This window comes from Danio rerio, chromosome 21 (assembly GCF_052040795.2).
Source record: "Danio rerio strain M-AB ecotype USA chromosome 21, GRCz13ab, whole genome shotgun sequence".
In the NCBI taxonomy this organism is placed as follows: domain Eukaryota; kingdom Metazoa; phylum Chordata; class Actinopteri; order Cypriniformes; family Danionidae; genus Danio; species Danio rerio.
Window position 1 is genome coordinate 16,424,119 of NC_141041.1, and position 24,639 is coordinate 16,448,757.

At 35.1% G+C, this 24,639-nt stretch overlaps 2 protein-coding genes across 3 annotated transcripts in view; one reads left to right on the plus strand and one right to left on the minus strand.

Moving 5' to 3' along the window:
- Positions 1-24,639, plus strand: part of LOC147838808 (uncharacterized) — a 483,811-nt gene that overhangs the window by 291,824 nt on the left and 167,348 nt on the right. The window lies entirely within an intron of this gene.
- Positions 1-24,639, minus strand: part of sfswap (splicing factor SWAP) — a 156,295-nt gene that overhangs the window by 54,524 nt on the left and 77,132 nt on the right. For both annotated transcript variants that reach the window (NM_201168.2, XM_087299397.1), the window contains 3 exon segments: positions 11,227-11,411; positions 20,414-20,650; positions 20,988-21,069. In NM_201168.2, coding sequence (NP_957462.2) covers positions 11,227-11,411; positions 20,414-20,650; positions 20,988-21,069 — 504 coding nt within the window.

The following is a 24,639-nucleotide window of genomic DNA, read 5'->3' on the forward strand; positions in this document are numbered from 1 at the left end:
TGACTAAACAATAATATTGTTTAACAACAATAAACAATTTATTAACAATACTAAACAATAAAAAACATATATTTTTTTTAAGGTTGCATTTTTAGATTCATGATCACTCAAATGTGTATATATTTTATTATGTTTCTATGTACAATCCTTGTATTTCATTGCATGCTTGATATTCTCTGTTGTTGTCACTCTGGGTTTTAGAAAAGCACATTATAAACAAAAGGTTTGCCCTCGAGTCTGAGTCATTTGATTTTAAGAATCTACCGATACCGAAACTCGTTCTGATACTTCTACAATACATAAAAAAATAAGTTTTTTCAAGCTGAAATAAAACAAATAAGACTTTCTCCAGAAGAACAAAAGTATTATAATATTATAAAATGTAATATTTAAAAAAGAAATATATCTCATATCTATGTTGGCAATGGCAATGTTGTCGTCATCAACTTTAAAATACCTCAAGACCGCAGACATACTCGCGCTTTACGAATTAAGCTACTTCCATGTTCTACTTTGCCGGCATTTAACCAATAGCATAAAACAATATATATCGAAACTGTGTGATCTGGTCTGGACATCCCAAAATAAAATGTATATAATTATTATTACAATAAAATGTATATTATTATTATTAGAAGCTAAATTTTTGAAGCACATTAATAACATGACAATAAAATGTATAATCAATAATAATAATAATAACAACAACTAGAAACTGTAATAAGATAAATAAAACAAAATAAAATAAAATCAGATTGAGCTAAATAATTCAAACAAAAGAGCTGAAAACCGCTGATGAAATATGGATTAAGCTGCTAATGGAAGCAGAGATAGTCTTCGCTACAGCAAGCCACCTGGCTGCACAGATGACTGCTCCACATTTCCCATTTCAAACTTGGCATTTTCTGAGAGAGACCTGCCAAACCGCATTTAGCGCGACAAAAGGTTGTAGCTAAACATCAAACAATTAGCCAGGTCCCATTTCCACTTTAAAGCTCTCCTGTCTGTCACACAGAATCCATCCTTCTAAATCCCTAGGACAGCAGTGCAGCTCAAGCCCATTTTATTCTCTCAGACTTTTTCCTGTTATCTGGTGGCACGTCCACGTTCTCCAGCAAACAAGAGATGAACTACTACAAATACAAGTGCAGCCAGAAACACTCGAAAAGAAACAGAAAACTCTCATTGAACAAACAGGGCTGCAGTCACGGCCGGCTGTGATGGAATGAGATGGTTGTTGGTTCAACATTGCGAAAAACTGATGATCACCCTGGCCCCAGTAGAGTTCTCTGTAAAACACAGCTATTAAATGAATCTATAGACATTGTAGCATGTCCTTGGGTTGGGTAAAAGCCAGGAGAACATGACCTGATGCTGCTTGCTGAATTGGCTAGATTTGATTTCTGTTGCCATAGCAATCAGTAAAGCGCCACAGGCTGTATATATGAGGACGGTGGAGCAGCAGACACAGAGGGAGCTCTGTGCAATCTGAATGAGTCCCTCAGCTGGGCGGTGAAAGAGAATGCATTTAAAAGCATTATGAAATACAATAATACCACTAAAAACTAGATTTTCTACAAATCAATCTGCTATTGAAATCATATTCAATGCTATTTTATGCTATTGAGAAAATGAAACACAAATGGACTAAGGCGAACTAAAAAAGTATCTAGAAAAAATATTATAGATTTTTTAAGGCTTTTTTCTATTTAAGTAATGTTCAGATGCATTACGATGAGATTATTAATTACTTAGATAACACTTTATTTTGATGGTCCATTTGATTATTAGTAGACTGTGTTGCTCCTTCAACAGACATTTAACTGACTATAAAGCTGCATTTACATTGCAGATCTTGATGGTCAACTTCGATTTTCCGAACCCATTTTTTTGATGATCGTCTAACATCATCTTTTAAAAGTGACTTGTATCCGATTTACACAGCACACAGCAAAAGCACAATAACCAGGGAAAAAAAATGTGTGCTGACTGACAGCCGATAATAAAAGAGCGTTCTTTTCTGTGTTCCTGTATTGAATCTGTTGGCAGGGTTTACATTTTTTTTTCTTTTTGACAAGTTACTATTGTTTATGACAGAAAAGTTCTCATTTGGCCATCTTCTTTTAATCCAGGCCTTTTTAAACCAGTAGGCATTTTAATGTAATGTCCATGGCGTGATTTAAGCATGTGATGTATGCTATAATTTTATATTAGTATATATTGGTTGTGTGGCGGATGTTGCACTCTTTTGCTCTCTCTCATTAACATGCTAAAATACTTGTGCTACATGACAACATAAAAGCTTTTTTATCCCTCATGTATGCGATTTAAGGTTTGGGACTCTGCTGAAGTCTGTTCTGAAATGAAAGAATCAGAGACCCAGATCGGATTCATACCGGATAAATTTCCACATATGTTTCAAGGCCTGAATCTGATTTGAGAAAATCAGTATCCAAGTGATTTCTTGCTGCTTACACATACATGGGCCACATCCGAACTGTGCCACATGGGAGAAAATAATATTGGAATTGAGTCACTTGAACCATGCAGTGTAAATGAAGCCTAGCCTAAAAAACTTTGCAAGTACATTACTTTGTCAACTTACACTAACCCCAACCTAACAGTTTATTTATAATCTTATGAGAATTAGTTGCAATGTAACTTATATTCAGCAAACGGACCATTAAAAAAGTGTGACCATTTTTTATAATAGAATTACCCTTTATAAGTGAGCCTTTGGATTTTTTGAGTCTAATTCAAAGCACAAAAACAGATGTAGCACTTTATTTAAGAGTGCAACTATGGACACTGTAAAATATTAAGCACAATTTTCGGTTTTCAACCCAATGTGCCCAAAATACTCTATTACAGCCTCAACTTTTCACTTTGGTGCCTCACAACTTCTGAAAAAAAGAAAGAAAGGAAGCCGAGATCAATGCTAGCAATCGGCTCCATCAGAGATCACAGGCTGGCATTAAGCTTAAATTGACTGAAATCATTACCACTACTGACTCACCGGAAAAAAGATGGAAAAGATAATGGTGAAGCGATGCAGAGGATGATACAGCAGTCATGAGCAATGACCGATCACACCGATTTGCATTGAAGACACAGCAAAAATCCTTGAAGCCGTAAAGCGAGGTTCAACAGAGTCTAGTCAGCAGATAAAGGCTGGGCGCATCCATATTTACAGGGAAGCAAATAAGCATGCATAAACATAAATCAGGCCTTTAGGACAACAACAATACAAAAAAAACAGCTCTTGGACTTCAAGCACTTGGACAGGAACAACACTACACCATGTTCAAATCAAGTGTTTCCATAAACAAGCAACTTGTATCCTGAGATGGAATGTGAATCTACAGCAATAACAGAACACAAACACAGCCGATAAGAAGACAAGAGGCGTTTCAACCAATGACATTGCAGAGTTCACTTTGTTCACCATTCACTTAGTACATCTTAAACCACACGGGAAACTCACTTTTAACACTTCTGAGCTTGTGTCCCATCTGGCATTGCTAAACAACCATCACCGCATTCTTAAATACCAACACATACTGTAGCTCTGATACAGGACTTATGGATTTTTAAGAGCCAGTTTTTGAGTGCTCTGCATTTGTCTGATGTAATTATACTGTTATGACTTAAATGTGTATACTACATATAAAGTGTAAAGCTGATTGATTGACATTGCGCTTGCGACATTCTAGAAAGTTGAGATGATTTCAACTCCCTGCACTGTATATGTGCCTGGAAAAAGTAATATTTATGCACATATGACGTACTTCTATATTTGAGGCACACAAAGACATGATGCGTGAACCGCCACTTAAATATACAAAAAATATAAGTGAAAATGCGCACTTTAATTTTGATACCCACAGACATCGTCACCAAATATAAATCAGAGGTCAGACTTTCTCATACATGGCCTCATTTCAGTTGTCAAGTTAAGTAAAAATATATCAATTGAATTAATCAATTGATATTGATCAACTATTTAAACAAACGTTGGCTAGAATTATGCATTATAGGCTTAAATTATAGAGAAATAACAGATGAAGCAAGACTGCAGTCAGATTATGAAGCAGATCAATGTTGATCTTTCTTTCCAGGTGTCAGTGCAGAAATAAACAAAATAATAGGCCTAATACAAAATATTATACAATTAAAATATTGAAAAATATTTAAATATTTCTGAAATATTTTAGCACGTTTTCACTTTCGCATTCAATTAATATAACCATATGGCTATTACGCCCCATTTACACGGGGCTTCAGCGTCAACGCATGACCGAGAGACGTGTCTGAAGTTGAGGCTGACACGATCGTCATAAGTGTCAGCTAATAAAATTAGTCAGCAATCGGCTACTGTCTGAGCTGGTGTTTTGCATAAAGCGATCTGATTGGCTGAAGCTTCTGTCGGCGTTTTAAAAGTTAAGAAAGTCTCAACTTCTGCATCGAGCAACGCCTCTGAAGTGGATCCACAATGCAGTTCGGCAACGCCTGACGTCACCTATTCAAAATGTATGGGAAGAGTTGAAGCTGACGCCCCGTGTAAATACTGTGATATAGCCTTGCTTGTCACTTTGTTGAATCCTTTTGCTTTCTCACTACAATCGATCCACTGCAGAGTTTGTTTAAATCGAGCAGAAACAACCTCATTCAGGCGATCTCGGATTGATTGATTGAACAATTGGCAAATAGTTACAGCCAAATTAAACTACTGACAAGGCAGCATCGGGCCAGTAATGATGCTGTATACTGTCCTGAGCATCTCACATGCAGACCCTGGGCCATCGGGCAGTCCTTATTGTCGAGACCTGTGAAATGATCTGATTTTAATTTAAAAATAAATTTATAAAAACATATTATTATACACAACTAATGTCATTATTTAATATTTAATATTAAATATTATTTAATATTATTTAATATATTAGCATATTGGAGCAATAAAAAAATTATTTGTACTTGGTTAAAATAGAGTTCCTGTTCCAGTTTTTGCTGTTTTCAGTAGTTTGTTGTCTTTATTTAGCTGCTTTTTTTGACCTCAAAATAGTTCAATGTGGACAAACTGTATAAAAAAAAAAATATATATATATATATATATATATATATATATATATATATATAAATATATATATATATATATATATATATATATATATATATATATATATATATATATATGTATATATTGCAATGTGCAAATTCACTCAGATTTATGTCACCTGTCTAAATTATGCCAGAAAGCTAGTTATTTAGAAAATGATTTAGTTGCTAGAGAAAGTTTCTAGTCCCTATCACTTTCTTGTGCCGCGCCTGAGACTCTCTTTGTTTCCTTCCCAAGGGTAAATGACAAAACTGCCATAAGCTATTCTAAGGTGCATCTACAATCAGGCCTTGAGTAAAGAAAAGTAATAACCTGAAAACTAAATAAGGCCCACTGAATAATTGGGAGTCCAAGAATAAGCAGCAGCAGAAGGGACATTCATAATGGATTAGTTGGTGAGGAACGTACAAGTGGTGTTGTGTATATGCGAGTGAGCGACTCAGGTAAAAGCCCAGAGGAAACAGTGCTGCATCCACCAGCTGCTTCTTCTGATTTCATGCTTCATTGGCCTCATTAATGTGGAGCTGAACCGCATGCCTGTGGAGACAATCGGCTAGATTAGTCTTCACCACTCTCTTACTCCGACTCTCTTTCACTTTTCCTAACGGCATCCCTAAATTGCACACTTCTGGTTCTGCCTTTCTCGTTGTCCCTCTGTGGACACAATGGTAGAGAGTACTTTTGGAATATAGAGACAGTGTTTGTAGCCTGTAGAGAAGATCAGGGGAAAAATGAGCTGCACACAGCTGGCGCTAGCCATTATTGTGAGAATCTGAGGAAGAGCGTGGTTGCGATCTCAAAAACACCTGCTGGGAACTACTCTAAGCAGACACCACACACAATGTTCAGCCAAAGAGCCACAGCCATAGAAAAAAAAAAAACATAAAACAAACTTTGCATCCTTATCTTTGCAATAAAACAAGAGATTTAAAAAAAAAATGCTGCTTAAAATGCAAAAATTGATTACTTCAAAAGTAAGTGATTAAAAAGTGCTTTAAAAATGACAGGTGAATTTTTGTTAAAACCACATTTCTGTTGTAACTTAGAACAGTTAAGTTCTCTTATTTTTTTATAATTATGCACAGTTACTTTACTTAACAATTTGAAGGCAACAAGTTCACTCACTTTTTCAACTAATCGCTTTTTACAGTGTGCATGGTGACTAAGTAGCCATTAAAAATAAAAGTATCAGAGTTTAAGAAATGGCATATTTTATGGTGGTTATCTTTTATTTATTAAAACAATAATACAAAAGAAAAGTTATTTTATTGCACGTCAAAAAAGCCAGTTTCTATACCTGACGATCGGGTTGTCGTGGTCCTAACCTTAGACCAACAAACGTTTCACAATGCACCGGCCCCTTACGGCTCCCCCTGCAGGTGGTGGGCCTGTGCGAGGCCATGGTGCTCCACCGGAAAAAGGTGGTTTGCTATCTCCAGGTTGAAGGAGAGTCCTTATTTATTTTTTTGGTCAGTCGACTTTGTTGTTGTTTTCATTTAAACGGGGGAGGAGACTCCGGGCCCCTCATTAATTTTAGAGCTGTCCCATTTAATTGAATTTTATTTATTGTTACAGGTCCGGCTAGCTTTGTGGAGCCGCGCAACATAAAAGTGGTGTAATTATGTTTATGGAGTTCTTCAAATCATACTATTATATGTTTCACAGAAGAAAACAAATAGAAGTATATATTTTTTAGACATTTTATATATATATGTAACATTTGCATATGGATACTCTTTGCCTTTATAAACTTCTCAGACTGTATGTCATCAAAAATGTGTTCTTGTGCACACTGCTGTTCAAAGATGTTTCTTGCACTGTAAAAAAAATGCAGGGTTCCATACAATTCCTTCAGGCTGTCCCAACAAAAACTATTAAGTTACTTAAATAACAAATTTAAGTGGATTGAACATAAAACAACTAAGTCTCCAAAACATCTCAATAATTTCATTTTTTTTGGTTAACTAAGCCTGCATTATTTAATTAAAAATACAGTAAAAAGTCAGTGAAATGTTATTCAAAATTATTGAAATTATTTATTTCTATTTAATTACATTTTAAAACTTAATTTTACTGTTTTTTTTGAGGAGGAATTTTTTTTATTTAATGAAAATGAAAAGTTCAATAAAAAAATATACTAAATATATAAATATATATATATATAAAATATTAGATTAGAAATCAATTACCACGACCAATTTGTGTTGGGAAAACATGAAGAAATGAAGTTAACTTACTAGTTTTTTAAAAATATAAGTAGATTGAACATAAAAAATTTAAGTGTTCTGCCCGAAAAAAGAAAAAAAACCTCAAGAACTGTATTGTTTCAGCTCATCTTATAAGGCATTTGAAGAAACAGCAATCGCCACTTTTTCTTTCCAAAACAATTTTGACAAATTTGTGAATTTAACAAGAGCATTCTGACATCAGTCAAAGCTTCAGTGAAAAATAATCATCAGGGACTGCTTCAATGCCTATAAATGCTGACACAAAATAAACCCACACAAACAAACTCACAAGTACAAATAGGCGTTTTTCCTATGAGACACCGGCTTTGTCAGCACAACTAATTAGGAACTCCTCCTTCTGCAAGTTCACAAAAATACAATTGGGAAAGAATTAAATAACATCCATATATTCCCATTTTATCTCATCTGGTCTGTCAACACACAAACACCCCCAGAGAAAGCTGAAAAATGGTTGTCAGGAATCGTTTTGCGGTAATGAGCATTTCCTCAAGACTCTTGACGAATCGATAAACTGTGTTGCTTTTCTTTATGGGGGATTTAACTAAACAAACCTTGAGGAAACCACAGCAGGGTTATTGAGCAGAAGTCCTGACATGATGCTGACTGATGAAATAAAAATACTCAAATTTACAGCCGTGACGACACGGTGCATGATTCTGAACCGCAGAGCAAAAAACGCTGAATTTTTTGTCAGGGCAAGCATGTCAAGCAATGCAATGAATACGGGGAGAGGGATAAAATAGCTGCCTGCTCTATTTTTTTTAAGTGTAAGCACCATAAATAGCAAGAAAGTTGTCTTGTGGTTAAAGTCACCATGAAATTAAAACTGACAATGCCTATTGTCTAATGGAATATAGCAGTACTTATTAAAATCTATTAATTCATGCACATCTTTATCCATCAACCAGCCATTTAAAATCCATCAGACAAAAAGTCCAGCCCCACAAAAGCTAGATATACCTAATATACAATCCTCGGCCACTTTATTAGGTACACCTGTGCAAATGCTTGTAAAACGCTAATTTCTAATCAGCCAATCAAGTCAGCAATTAATGTATTTAGGTATGTAGAAGTGATAAAGACAATCTGCTGCAGTTCAAACTGAGCATCAGAATGGGGAAGAAAGGGGATTTAAGTGACTTTGAACATGGCATGGTTGTTGGTGCCAGACGGGCTGCTCTAAGTATTTCAGAAACTGATGATTTACTGGAATTTTAACACACAACCATCTTTAGGGTTTACAGAAAATGGTCTGAAAAAAAAAAAAATCCAGTGAGTGGCAGTTCTGTGGGTGCAAATGCCTGCTTGATGCCGGAGTTTAGAGGAGAATGGCCAGATTGGTTTGAGCTGATAGAAAGGCAACAGTATCTAAAATAACCACCAATCACCAGATATCAATCCAATACAGCACCTTTGGGATGTGGTGGAACTGGGTGGCATGGATGTGCAGGCAACAAAGCTGCAGCAACTGCGTGATGCTATCATGTCAAAATGGACCAAAATCTCTGAGGAATAGTTCCAGTAACTTGTTAAATATATGCCTTGAAGGATTAAAGCAGTTCTGAAGGCAAAAGGGAGTCCAACTTGGTACCAGTAAGGATTACTTAATAGTGTACATAAAATAAAAGACAACAGATAGGTCTACATTAATATTATAACAAAACCCATATGTAATTCTCCCAACACTGCCACAATACCATAAACTAGTTACTGGTACTTCTGTCAAACCATGGTAAATGTGTGGATAGTTCATAGCAGTGTTTCTCCTGTTCATCAGTGTCGCTGAAAATGCTGAATAACCAACACATTTCTGCTCTTTGCTAAAATCAAGCACTTCTCTCTGGAGCTGCCCGTGTGATCGAGTCGTGAGTTTTCCCCATGCAAATAAATCTGAACTCGCCCTGTGCTGCTGTTGGGCGTGATTTGCATGGACAGAAAAACAGTCTGTGAGCCGCAAACCAGCAGCACGATTAATTCCACTCTGAAGCATGAACATACCCTGAACATTTATCAAACAACTGTTATCATGTTACAGAGGGAAAATTATCCTGTGATAATTATCATTTTATTTCTCAGCCCTAAATACACACATTCATTGCACTGATTTTTTATTATTATTTTTTTTTTGCATGCAAATGAATGTTCCCAGGCCAGTTCCAGGAGGCAGACCAACAGCACACATTTATCAATTCTTCCTAATGAAACACACCTGACTCAACTCATCAGCTCATTGGTAGAGACTCTGGGACTACAAATAGAGGGGAAAGATAAAAGAAGGTATCCAAAGTGTGCACTGTTGGGAACACGGTGGCAATCTCTAATCTAAATGAACTGGTTTTAATCAAACAAACATCGCAAGCATCAATGAATCAACCTAATTAATAACAACAAAACAAAAAGGGGAAGAACTATGAATGTGCCAATCGACAGCCAGAAATTTTAATTTGTCCGACCTCTGTTCTGGACTTGTATTCAAATGAAGCACAGATGTACCAACAGACAAATACTGTACTGGCAGAACAGGCGGCACACAGGCAATGACAAAGCACCCACTGAAAAACACCAGATAACCTTTACTAACTTGACATAAATATAGCAAATATTGACTTTCATTCATTTCATTTAAAGGGATAGTTCACCAAAAAAAAATCTTTCATTATTTATTCTGCCTTGGCTGTTTTGGTCTGATACAAAACAAGGTATTTTGAAGAATGCTGGAAACCTGTAAGCACTGATATCCATAGCTGGAAAAACAAATATTATGAAAGTCAATTGTTTCAAGTTTTCAACATTCTTCAAAACATCATCTTCTCTGTTTTAAAAGGATAGTTAACCTAAAAACATGACAATTCTTTCATCGTTTACTCCCTGTTGACTCTTTTTGTGCTGATACAAAAGAAGATATTTTGAAGAATGCTGGAAACCTGTAAGCACTGACATCCTTAGTCGGAAAAACAAAAAAAAATATGCAAGTCATTGGTTACAAGTTTCCAACATTCTAAAAGATCTTCGACTGTATTCAAAAGAACTAAAAAACTCAACCTTGTTTGGAACAAGTGTGTGTAAAAGATAACAGTAGTTTCATTTTAGGTGAACTACCCTTTAACAATAAATGAAAAGATTGCATGGATAAGACTTGATTTTATTAAAAAATATAGCCATTAAAGCTATGTTTAAACCTAATATTATAACTAGGGGATTGTTTGAAATTTTGTAGGCATCAAAAAGTCAGACTATATTAGCAGGATATATGTTAGGTCAACTTTTAAAACAAACTCTATTTAACGATAAGAGTACAAATCTACACAAATGTACTATATATTGGATTCATTTGATTTATCTATGCATGTTTATTTTATCGCATATGTGGATCATTTGGTAGTTTTTTAAAAAAACTTACCAGCAAAAGCTATTTGATCCTGAAGCAAGAAATACTATGAGAAAATGCTAAATGCTGAACTAGAGAGGTGGGAGATTTTAAGTCAAAAAACTGTATTTACAGCATTGCAAAATAAGCATTTTTAAAACACCATTTTTCTATTTGTTTTTACTCTAAACGTGTCATCTGCTAGCAGACAGCAAATTTGCATTTTTATTTATCCTTTATTTTAGTCGGTCATCGTTTATTCGTCCAAACCTGTTTGAGCTTCTTCCTTCTGTTTAACACAAGATACACTGAAGCCAACATTCTTCAGAATATATTATTTTGTGTTCAACAGAAGTAAGAAATTCATAAAAGTTTAGAACCACTTCACTGTGAGTAACATTTCTGAGCGAACAATTCCTTTAGGAAACATTCTAGGTATATATGGTGGTTAGATGGTCAATGCTGAGAAACGCACACACACAGAAACAAACCTCAGGCGCAGCAGTAGTTTCCTCAGTGCGCTTGACCTCAGCCTCTGGCCCTCGCAGAGTCTGCAGGAAGAGGGCAGCTTTCCTCTTGCGCTCAGCCTGAAGCTGCCTCTCTTTGGACTCTTTGGAAGCCTGGGCCAGTTTCTCCCTCGCTGCTGCTGCTAACCGATCCTCAAGCTTCTGTTTGGCTGGAAAAGAAAAAGAAAAGAAAGGTCAGACTCGCACACATTCGTCTTGATTCACACCATCTGCTCAGACAGCTAAAAGCATGGGCAAGCGAGATTGCGTGCAAAAGTGTGTTGTGTTTTTGCAGCTAAGCAAACACAAAATGTTTCTAGATGAGGTCGCTCGTGACTTACCTGGTTTTGTAAACCAGAGTGGCTCATAAAAACTGCATAGGGCTTAAAAAGCTACAAGCTAACAATGCGTTGCATTTTAATGTTTCGCATCTAGCACAACAAAACCACCCCATTTGACAGTGTAAAAAGCTGCCTGGCTTTTGACTTTATACCAGTCAACAGCATCTCAATTTAGCAAGTTTGAGTAGGCAGTGTACTCAAGTATAATTTTTTCAGGTTTTTTTCATGGAAACAGTGATAACAAAAGGAAAAGGGGGAAAAAAACAAGTCATTATATTATACAAGAATAAGAAGAGCGCTCTGTCAGCGTCCGCACTAAAAATAGGCCCCCTGCCATGGACAATCACATACAACTCGAGAACAAACACAACTAGAGAGAGAACAGAGCCTTCTCCTTCATTACGTCAACGGGAGAGAGATAATAAGTTGTGTATAATAAGAAAGAAACTTGTCCCTCAATCAGCAAAGCTCCTTCTCACAAGTGTTTTGGCATTACTATATTTGACTTGAAAGAAAAAAACAAATCTTGCAGCTTTGACATCCCGTTACGATTTAACTTAATCCCCTGTGAGTGTACGGCACTGCGCCTTTGACCTAATGAGGGGGTTTAGGGAAAAACTGCAATCGAATGAAAACCAGCAACTCATAAAGCACTTTCCGATGTCGCAGAATCACTGAAACTAAAAACTTAATTTTCGTTTTGTCCTGCAAACTAGTGAGTGGGCTTAATAAACCACCTGTAGAAAACACACTCTTTCATCTTTCTGTCATTTTAACAGAAACTTGCACCAGTTTTACACATTTACACTAGACATTTTCTTACAATCACTCAGCAAAGTCCACTCAATGAAAAAGAAGCACACTTCACAGAGGTGAGGGTCTTGATAAACCACCTGTATAAACACTCTTCTTTCTCTATCTTTTCAAACTCTAGCACCTAACTCTCTGAGCACTAACAGTTCCTTTGTGTACAGTAATTGGCACTTCTTGTGTGTATTGCCTCTTCTTGTTGAATCACCGAATGCCTCTTCAATTTTAAGCTGTTTGGACAAAAGTATCTGCTAAATGACTACTTGTAAATGTAGACTATAGATGACATTTTTTCTATTCAAAATGAATAAAAACATATTTAGAGCATGAAATGACAATTTGTCTAAAATTTAATTCAATATTTAACTTCAAATACCTGTATTTAAAGTAGGCAAACAATGTTTTGTGGAATACCCAATATAACCAATATAAATAACATTTTTAGCTATAATTCTGATAAAACAGATTTAATCCAACACACCTAGTAAATCCAGTATATATAGAGAAACTTGTTTCCATTTCCATAAAAAAAGACATTAAAATATTAAAAGAAAAGCTAACAAACTATACAATGTAGGGCTGCACAATATATCATATCAACATTGATATTGCAATGTGTGCATCCGCAATAGTCACATCGCAATATATGTAATATCAGTCTGAATTATAGCAGCTGTAGAATTGTATTTAATTACTGCATTAAAATGAAATTTATAGGAATTGTGCAAAAATAAAAAAGAAAGTGTTTGTCACTTATAATTTTTGCCTTGTTTCTAGTCTAAATATCCATATCCATTCATTAATTTTCTTTTCGGCTTAGACCCTTTATTAATCAGGGGTCGCCACAGTGGAATGAACCGCCAACTTATCCAGCATATGTTTTAAGCTGTGGATGCCCTTCCAGTTGCAACCCAACACAGGGAAACACCCATACACTCTTACATTCACACCATTACACTACGGCCAATTTGGTTTATTCAATTCACCTACTATATAGCGCATGTCTTTGGATTGTGGGGGAAACTGGAGCACTCAAAGGAAACCCATGTGAACATGGGAAGAACATGCAAACTCCTCACAGAAATGCCAACTGGCCAAGCTGGGACTCGAACCAGAGACCTTCTTGCTGTAAGGCGTGCTACCCACCACCATGACGCCCATAAAATTTCCATTTAGAGAAAAACTCTTACTTTACACTTATTTCTTCTAAGAATGAAAACAAAACAATATTTTTACTTGATCTAAGAAATTTTAGATATCTGGTCCATAAACAAGACAATTTTATTTGCATTGTAATCATTCAACTACTGTACCTTAATACTGTTTGGCTCCCCAGACAACCATTAAATATAGCGCTATTTAAATGCTCTTGTGAAAGTGTATTCATATCGCTATATGTATCGTAGAAAAGTAAAATATCAAAATAACAATCCGATTTTTCCAACATTGTGTAGCACTATTACAATGTCTACATTGCAAGTAAATAATTGCTTTTTCCTTCAGTAGTACCAGCTAAAGCACACCAAAAAGTACAAAGTTAAAAATTTAGCATCATTTTGCCGTGTTTACATAATGACCTCAACCTTCAACACAGAATTAATCTATTTTTTATGATTGTTTTCAAACTGTCGATTCATTTACTTATGGGGGAAATGTCTATAAGAATAATACATGGCAGAAAACAGTCAAACTATTTGCCCTACAAACAATTTTATTTGACAATGTATACAAATAAAAAAAAAATAAAACACAAGTTTGCAACATCATTCAGCATAAACTGCTTTAATGACAGTGAAAGTGTAAGAAAACTGAAATCTCAAGCCAATAAGTTTCCATCATTTACGACAGTAAAGAAAAAAGGTCAATAGACTCAGACTGGTTTAAAATGCATTAAAGTTGCAAACCAATCAAATCACATGTAATTAATTTATTTATTATTGATCGCTCCTGTCTTTTCAAAGCACTCGTGCTTATCCCTAGATAAAAGACTGCAATAACTTTATACACGTGACAAAGCCTTTTCAATGCAACCCGCAGCACTTAACACCTGTAATTTGCTTGTGGAGCTTCTAAAAAGCAATGACTCCAGTCATTTTTTTCTGCGTTTTCCTGCAAATTTCCCCCTTCTCTCGCATAATTTCTCATCTGTACACTTCAGAAGTCAATGCGCAATTGAGGCGGCAAATCACATTTTGACAAAATCCAATAAGGCTTACCTTTTGAGGTTTGATTTTAAAATTACAATTTGCAAAGTAAACAGGTGAATGTGAAGAAAAACACAAAGGGCGTAAATACTTCATGTGCCCACATAACCACAAGAGACAGCAGAGAGACGAACCCAATAAAACTCTCACTCACAATCACGCAAATTCACTTCATTCAGTAAATAAACCGAAGGTAATAGATGGACACGTGAAAACAGACCAACCCTCGGCTGCATCTGTGATTCTTTAACAGTTCATCAATACAGATTATGTTCCTCCGGATGGGTCGATAGCTATGCAATCTAAAAGCTAGTTTGCCAGTGAGTGAGGCCTTCTTTGCTGCAGTGCCGTTTATTTCACTTCCTCGTGCAGTAAACTTCCTTTGGGCATCTGGTCTTATTACTGTAATTACCCCCATGTTCCAGGAGCATTACAGCTCGGCCGAAGTGTCTGCCATTGGCGCAGTCCGCTGTCAGTGATAAGCTTTAAACAAATTCACTTTTAATGGGAAACGAGAAAACTGATGCAAAAGCTGCATGTTACAACAAAATGTGCATCTCCAAACAAACGATTCACCACAAAATGAATATTTGTCATCATTTACTCACCCTTGTGTCATTCTAAACTTGTATGACATTCTGTCTTCTGAAGCATATGAAATATTGAATACCACAGCTTAACCAATTTTGGTATAATGAAAGTAAATGAGCACTAGGGTTGTGGCATAAAAGCGGTCAATATGGTATATGTTCTATGTTACTTGGGTCAAAGACAAGATGTCCCGTTTTATGCATGAAATTTTATATATATATATATATATATATATTGATTTTATATACAGAGTTTAGCGTATATGAGTATTCCCCCTACAGATCACACTTTTAATTTAATATTAAAAAAATTATTTTAGTAATATATTGCGTATACATATACAGCATAAGTCTAAAGTATTAGCCTCCCAATTTCTGTTTATTGTTCTATTTCAATTTACTTAATGTGTTGAGATTTTTTCAACACATTTTAAACATAATAGTTTTAATAACTTTTTTATAATAACTGTATTTTTTTTTTATCTTTGCCATGATGACAGTAAATAATATTTTTCTAGATATTTCAAGGCACTTTCAAGACACTAGTATTCAGCTTAAAGTGACATTTAAAGGTTTAACTAGGTTAATTAGGTTAACTAGGCAGGTTAGGGTAATTAGGCAAATCACTGTATAAATCATTGATGATTTGTTCTGTAGACGATCAAATTATATATAGCTTAAGAGGGCTAATTATTTTGACCTTAAAATGGCTTTATAAAAAGTAATTTCATTTAACTTTAAAACAAATAACACTATCCAGAAGAAAAAATATTAGCGGAAATACTGTAAAAAATGGCTCTGGTACACATCATCTGGGAATTATTTAAAACAAATAAAAAAAATAATAATAAAATAAAAAGGGGGTTATTAATTTTGACTTTAGAACAACTGTACTTTAGATTAGTCAGTACCAAAGCCAAAATTAGAGCTAATCTAACAAATAATAAACTTATTATTTTATAAATATTTTATTTTACTATTTAATTTATTGATATTTATTTAATAAAATTTTATTTAACAGAAAAAAATCAGGAGAAAAATACAAAATAGAAAATTTAGTTTAACATTTAGGTTTTTATTTTGCTATAACTTGCTTGACTTTAAAATGTATTATCTTTGTCTTGCTAAAGATGTTAGGTGACCAAACTATTATTCAAAAGGATATAACAGTTTAATAAAAATGGTTTTGTTAAAATGCATTAAAAACTACTGGCTATTTTTAAAATATTCACTTTCAAAAGGGGTTGTACTTATTAATGATAAGAAATTTACATATGAAGAACATTAAATGGATGTGAAGTGCCTGTGTGTAAGAAAATATGTTTCAATAACATTTGCAAAAATAAAAATGTGACCTTCTACATCAAAACATGTTTCAAGAGTTCCCACTTAGATATGCTTGGCACTTATAGCAGGTTTGGCATGCTGTCACGGGAGAGAACCCTGAGCTCAGAGATATTTGAGCCCAGGGCTCCCGCCCGGTCTAGAGGCATATCAGGAGAACCGAGATCAGGTAGGTCTCGATCGCTCCCCCTTTAGAAGGGGAGAAAAAGGAGGAGATGGGGTGGAAGGGGGGATTCTTCCAAAACGAAGATAGTGCAATAAGGAGAAAGTGATCCATTTATATTAAGCTAGGATCATTCTGATTGGATTATTACTAATTACGGATAAGTGGCCAGCGGTGCACAATCATATCACGTGCTCCTCTCGAAATTAGTTTATGAAACTTCACTTGAACATTAAGTTTTATATATCACCTGTAAGCTGAATAAATAAGTTTTCATTGATGCACATTTTTTTTAAGATACTGGCTGAAGTAAAAACATGTATGAAAAAAGAATACAAATGTAAACACTGAGAAAATAGTTTTAAATGCTGTCTCAATGAAGTGCTTAGCCATAACTGAGCAACAATTTAGTTTTGACATTTACAGTAGATTTTTTAAAACATCTTTATGGAACATGGACTCTACTTAACTTCCAAATGCATAAAAAATTATACATTTGAATGTACTTCTGGCTATTGCTTTTGCCCAAAATATATCTGTGCAACTTAAGACCGGTTTTGTGCTCCCAGGCAAGAAATATTAAATACATTTAAATTCACACATAATTCTAAAATAATGTCAAGCCATAAGAATTCAAATGTGCTTTGTGTAGTAAATTAAAGAAGCATATCAAGGTTTTTCTAACAATCTCAAATCAACAGTTTATTATTAAAAAAAATAATAAAAATAAAAAATAAACTTATTTTCTGTTAAATGGAAGAAAGTGAACTATGAAGATCATCATATCAGAAAAATGATTCTGCAAAAACGCAACATGAATCCAGTGTGTTTAAAACTGTTCAAAACTATTTCCAGAGCATTCAAAGGATCAAGTAACACTGGAGTAATTACTGCTGAAATTTAATTTAGTTTCAATCAAATAAATGTAACTTTTTAATTGTAATGTTTCAAAATTACTTTTTTTCTAAATTAGCAAACAAATGTGAATACACAACAGTTTGAATTTCACATGATTTTAAAATGTTTTTTACACAAAACTGATAATTATTCTACAAATTTACTTCAAATTTAATTGTCACAAACATAGTTCAGTTACTTTCTTTCTGTTGACCACAAAAGAAAATACTTTGAAAAATGCTGAAAACCAGTAAACAGTAAAGACTTTCACAGTATTTGTTTTTCCTACTATGGATTTTTTTTTCTCAGTATCTTCTTTTGAAAAACATTATGAAAAACATTTTAAAAACCACTTGAGGCAGAGTAAACAGTGAGTACATTTTTGTTTTTGGGTGAACTGTCTCTTTAATGGTAGTAAAGCTAGATTTTCAGAAGATTTTAGCCAAAATCATATTTAGAATTTCTCCCGCACACCTTCAGGTTTCCTGCACAGACACTGTCGGTATCTTTGATTGAGTGGTGTCCTTCTTGTTTTAACCGTGTGGAACACTCCCTCTTAATTACAGAGGACAGTTACTGCCGCCGGTGAACACGGCCCGTATGGACAGATCTATTACATTACAAGCCTGGACCTCGCTGGAGTAATTTAATGCACTGTCAGTCATCGAGATGTGACGGCGATCAGATCAGCTCACTATTTTAAATCCTTAGGGGTCAAAAGAACAATTAGGGAGTGCAGCAAAAATCCGGTAACTCTCAGCTTTATGCGATCATGATAAACCAGTTTGTTCCTCTATACTTTTTATCTTGTTAGTGTAAAAGACTGACTTTTAAGCGTTCTGGTCAGTGACATATTGCATGTGGGCTGCAAGAATTACAGTGAAGGAAATCAGCATTAGTTATTTTCATTACACTTCAACAAAATGACTCATCTCTTCGGTTTGAAGTATTTTTCTGAACACTTACAAAAGAACAGCCTTGAAAACGGCGGGCAAGGAATTATTTCAATTAGGATTCACTTACGAAACTTAACTTTTGAACTCTCCAGACATTGATTCAAAGCTAAAATATGCTAATACGGCTGGCATTTAAAATGATGGACAATAATCCAGAACAGAGCCTAGTGCCTTTAAAGGGACAGTTCAAAAACGAACAGTGTTCTTTCAAGCACTTCGACATATTACATCATTCTGAAAAAATAGCTCTAGCCATTCGTTCTAGCCATGCCTTTCATTCCCATTCTTCATTTCCTCCTATTCCTTTCTATATCTATCCCTGTTGCTTCATACCAGCCTTCATTCTCAACTTCCTATTCATTGATGTTATTCCTTCCATCTCTCATTCCGATCTTTGTTTCTTGATCCTTCTTCCTAAACTTCATCTCTGCCTTCTTCCTGTCATTCATTTCTCTTTTATGTCCATTGTTCCTGCTTGTAATCCTTCACTCCAGTTCCTTTTCTTTTTCATTCATTCATGCCATCCTTATTTCTTTCATTCCATCTATTCCTATAGTTTCCCCTTTCTTTTCGTTATTTTATATTTCCTGCTCTTGTATTATGCTTGTACTTACCTCCCTTCTTTTTAGACTTTGTTTGTCCTTCCTTAGCTTTGTTCCCTCAAGTTTTTAACCTTTGCATTTCCTACCTTTCCTGTTGTCCTTTGAGTGTTCCTTCTTCCTACCTGTTTGTAGCTTGTCCTTTGATTGTCCTCATTTTTATTTTTGTAATCCTTCCTTCCTTCCTTCTTTCCTTCCTTCCGTTCATTTCTTTTGAGAGTTAATTCTTTCTTCCTGTTGCTTGTCCTTTGTTTGAATCTATTTTATAATTTTTTTTTATTATTTTATTTTTTAATTTTTATTTGTCCATCATTGTCCTTTCTTCCTTCCCTGTTTATGTCTTGTAAGTGTTCATACTTTCTTCCAGTTGCTTGCCCTTTGATTGAATTTTTTCTTCATTGTTATCCTTTTATTGTATGTTCTTCCTTCCTTCCATCCCTTCTTCCTTCCTTCCTTACTTCCTTCCTTTCTTCATTTGTCATTTCGTCCTTCTCTGTTCATGTCTTTTCAGTGTTCATACTTTATTCCAGTTGCTAGCCCTTAGATTAAATTTCTTTTCTTCATTGTTGCCCTGTTATTGTCTGTCGTTCGTTCGTTCGTTCGTTCGTTCCTTCCTTCCTTCCTTCCTTCCTTCCTTCCTTCCTTCCTTCCTTCCTTCCTTTCCTTCCTTCCTTACTTTCCTTCCTTCCTTCCTTCCTTCCATGTCTTTTGAGTGCTCATACATCCAGTTGCTTGTCCTTTGATTGAATTTCTTTTCTTCATTGTTGTCCTGTTATTGTCTGTCGTTCATTTGTTCATTCGTTTGTTCATTCCCTCCTTCCTTCTATGTCTTTTAAGTGTTCATACTTCCTGTTGCTTGTCCTTTGATTGAACATCTTTTCTTCATTATTGTCCTTTTATTGTCCACCTGACCATCCTTCCTTGCCTCCTTCCACATCTCCATCCTTCCTTCCCTCATGTATTTTAAGAGTTCATTCTTTCTTCCTGCTGCTTGTCCTTTGATTGAATTTATTTTCTTCATTCTTTAATTCCCTCCCTCCTTCCCTGTCCTTTGAGTGTTGTTTATACCTGTTTGTGGCTTGTCCTTTGAGTATAATTTTTAAACCATTTAAGTTTTAGCTAATCTTTATACTTCAAACTTCAACAAACAACGAGTGCCTTTAAAAAGTCATTTTTAAAGCACCACAGTGGTTTGGCGAACAAGTAGATAAACAAAGCATGACATTCATCGGGTGTGAATTATACTTTTAATGAATCACTTCACGTACCTTGTTTGGCCTCCAGCTCTTCCTGTGACAGGACTGGCTTCTTCTCCTCAGCCAGTGAAGGTTGAGGAACCTCTCTTGGCGCCTCAAGCAATCCAATGGCCAGCTCCATTCCCTCCAGCACATCCCCCTTAATCGCATCCTCATCAGAGTCATCATCCAGCCTCACACGGTTCTTCTCCAAAGGCAGAAGATCATTTTCTTTTGACTTAATAGCGAAGCAGATGGGTGCAAAGGACGCTGGCAAGAGGACAGATTTAATTAACCTTAGTTAACCTTTTACAATTAGCACAAATCTACTGCACAGTTACTGTCATTATGGTCAAAAACATGATCGTTACAGTCAAGTCTGTTAGATAATCTAAATTTACATTGTTGGTTATACAGAAGTCCTCTCACCATTTTTTAAATTCTGGGTGAAATGGTCTTCACACAACAGCATTAATTAACTGACAGAGACATGGAACTGCATCGTTATGTGGGTGAATGAGGGCACCCTGAAATGTCAATGTGGCTGACAAGGATGTTCTGAGGTCAGGTGGTGGGGGCTCGATCATGGAGCACAGAGTTGCCTTACCTTTAATGAGCTTGCCCTCGTCCTGCTGCTTGTCAGAAGAGTTTTCTGCGCTGTCCCCCCCACTGCCATACAGCAGAGAACCCTGTGAGACCGGGACGACAGGAAGAGAGAAAGAGACAGAGGAGAGAGACACAAAGTTACTTTACTTTGCAGACACAGGTTAAGGATGAGAATCTTGAGCTCTCAGTTTTCAGACAAAGACTCTCTCAAGAGCCTGACAGTATTTTAAAGGACTTCCTTTGTACCGAATATGTGGTTATTCTGAGCCAGTAATTCCACTCTACTGTTCACAGGTGACGATGAAGAGCCACGGGGGAAATAGAAAGAGTATAAGAGAGAGAACCATATCATCTTTTAAAAGGTATATGTGTAATATATAACGTTGAAGTCCTTTATCGGTCCCCTTTCTCTGCCTTATTTTTTCCTTTCTGTCCAATTTACTAGGTTTCTTTTTCTGGTTTGTTTCCTCCTCTTTCCTTCTGTTTTCTTTACATTTAATGATTTTGCAGTCATGTACAACTTAAAAATGAGGACAATAGAAGTAATTAAAGAAACGAAAGAAATGCAACATAAGTATTTAAACATATACGGTTGAAGTCAAAATTATTAGCCGCCTTTTGAACTTTTTTTTCTTTTTTTAAATATTTCCCAAATGATGTTTAACAGAGCAAGGAAATTTTCACAGTATGTCTGATAATATTTTTTCTTCTGGAGAAAAACTTATTTGTTTTATTTCGGCTAGAATAAAAGCTGTTTTTAATAATAATAAAAAAAAAAACATTTTAGGGACAAAATTATTAGCCCCTTTAAGCATTTTTTTTCGATTGTCCACAGAACAAACCATCATTATACATTATTTTAACTATTCTAATTATCCTAACCTACCCAGTTAACCTAATTTACATAGTTAAGCCTTTAACCTGTATAGAAGTGTCTTGAAGATATTAAGTAAAATATTATTGACTGTCTTCATGGCAAAGATAAAATAAATCAGTTATTGGAAATGAGCTATTAAAACTATTATGTGTAAAAATGTGTTGAAAAGGTCTTCTCTTCGTTAAACAGAAGAAAAATTAAACAGGGGGGGCTAATAATTTTGACTTCAACTGTATATGACAAGACATTACTTTAAGTAACAACTTCCACTATTATCTCCTGGATTATTACCTGCCTATGAATTAGATATTGGCTTTTTACTAGTACTTACAACATATGATCTTATTTTGCATCCCTAATCCTACCCAATACTAAACCCAATAGACTGATTTCATGCTGCCGCCATTTTAAAAATGAAATCGAGGTTGCAGTGGGAAGAAACCTGGAAGTATCACCTGAAGTGGCACTGTGCGTTGTGTATCTTGCTGAATATCTTATGAGCGAAGAGAAAGTGACACAAATTTATCAATTTACCACCTTCCGAGTGGCCCGAAGGTCTGTTCTGAATAGATGGTAAAAAAAAAAAAAGTGATATCAGACCTCATTTACTTATTATTAAGTTAAGGGAAATAGCACTAATTAGCAAATGTCATCTTCAGAGGTGGAAGGAGTACTGAAAAATCATACTCAAGTAAAAGTACCATTACTTGCCTAAAAATGTAGTGCAAGTACAGTAAAAGTATCTGTTGTAAATATTACTCAAAGTAGGAGTAATAAGTAGCCCTTTTAAAAGTACTCATGAGTATTGAGTAGTGAGTATTATGCTGCGAAAAGCTGATGCGCTTACATGTAATTTGTGGATGTGTGTAAACGTAACATTCTGTAGTGCATGTAGTTATTGCCTAGCAGGCATACAACGTCATAGGACATTAATATTAGGTTAGATTTAGGTTGTGATGTCAAGTGACCAAAATTCAATGTCTAGCCAGCATCTAAGGATAACATTATTTTCATGTCTAATAACAACGTTAAATAACATTGATATTTGGTTGATTTTAGGTTGTGTTAGAAAGTGACCAAAATCCAATGTCGAGCCAACATCTTAAACCAACATCCTATTGACATCAAATACTCATATTGATTTAGGACGTCTTCTCGGACACTTTTAATGCTTCCAAACAGTTTGCTGCATTTATAAATTGCCCATGTTTTGAGGTAGTTCATTATGAGGCGATTTACCTTCTATGTGTGATTTGATTGTACAGGAATCACAGGACTGATTTTTCTAATCCCCATAGACAAGAAAAAATAAAGTAGTGACACAAGGTTGAAGGAAAGTAGTGGAGTAAAAGTACAGATACTGCACTAAAAATGTACTCAAGTAAGAGTAACAGTACACATTTTTAAAACTGCTCAGTAAATTACAATTCCTGAGAAAAAGTAATTACAGTAATTTGAGTATTTGTAATTAATTACTTTACACCACTGGTCATCTTTCCCAAACACACGTTTTAGATACCTTTCATCAAACTCAAGTTAATGAACTGATTATTTCACTATATTAGATGGTCACACTTTATTTTGATGTACCGTTTGTTGAATTTAAGTTAAATTGCGTCTACATGCCAACTATTGAGTTGGGGTTAGGGTTAGAGTAGGTTGACATATACTTGCAAAGTTTCTTATAGTCAGTTAAATGTCTGCTGAAAAAGCATATCAACAGATATTCAGCAGACAGTCGACTAATACTAAAATGGACCATCAAAATAAAGTGTTACCTATTAAACTTGTCACGATACAGAATTCTGGTGCTGAAAAAAAAAAAATACACCACCAATTTCCCGCTAACATTTAAGCACTGTTAAGCGCATTCTTAAACAGCGCTGATGACCTGAACTTATGACCTTCACAGCCAATCACAGTCATTTCTGTTGAGCACTGGTGGATACTATGTATGAACACTACTAATGCAAATTAGCTGTTTTAGAACAAACTCAACAGCGCTTAAATGTTAGCGGAAATTGACATTTTTAAAATTTCATTACCAGGACAACACTATTACAGACTGCTACAGAGGACTGCAATGCTTTATCCCTCACCAGGTTACAAAGGCTAAAGCAGGGAAGCGTCTCCACGATGTTTACCTGGTGCCATGAACTGAAGCCTGGGAGGACACTTAAGCGTATTACTCTTAAAGAGATTATAATTTAGTTTGATGCCTTATATGCTTTTAATTGTTTAAATTAAACTTAACTGAATTTGATGAAGTAATGTTTACACCATATCTGCATTTAAAATTGTGGCAAAAGCAATGTTTACAGTGCTGATCCTATACTTTCGGGTTTCTTCCCACTGCAGCCTCGCTTTCGTTTAAAAAAAAAAAAAAAACATCACACAAAACACATAGCCCCACACAAAAATAATATTAAGCATAATAAACTTTTAAAACGTACACTCTGCTAAAAAGACAGACTAAAATATGTTTGAATAGAGTGATTGATGGTACAGATTCTACATGTAGCTCATTCCATACACAGAGGATACTATTAACTATTAATATAAGAAAACTAGAAGTTTATTGAGCTAAAAGTCTTAGTTATCGGATTGTTATTAGCGAGAAATTGTGTGACTACTTTCCTTCAATAGTTTAAATTCACAAACCAAAAAATAAATAAATAAATAAATAAATAATAGAGAAACGAATCATCTTTTATTCACAGCAAGTGAATAAAGGTGCAGAAACAACTAAAATTAAGCCTTGCTTGGAAGCAATTAT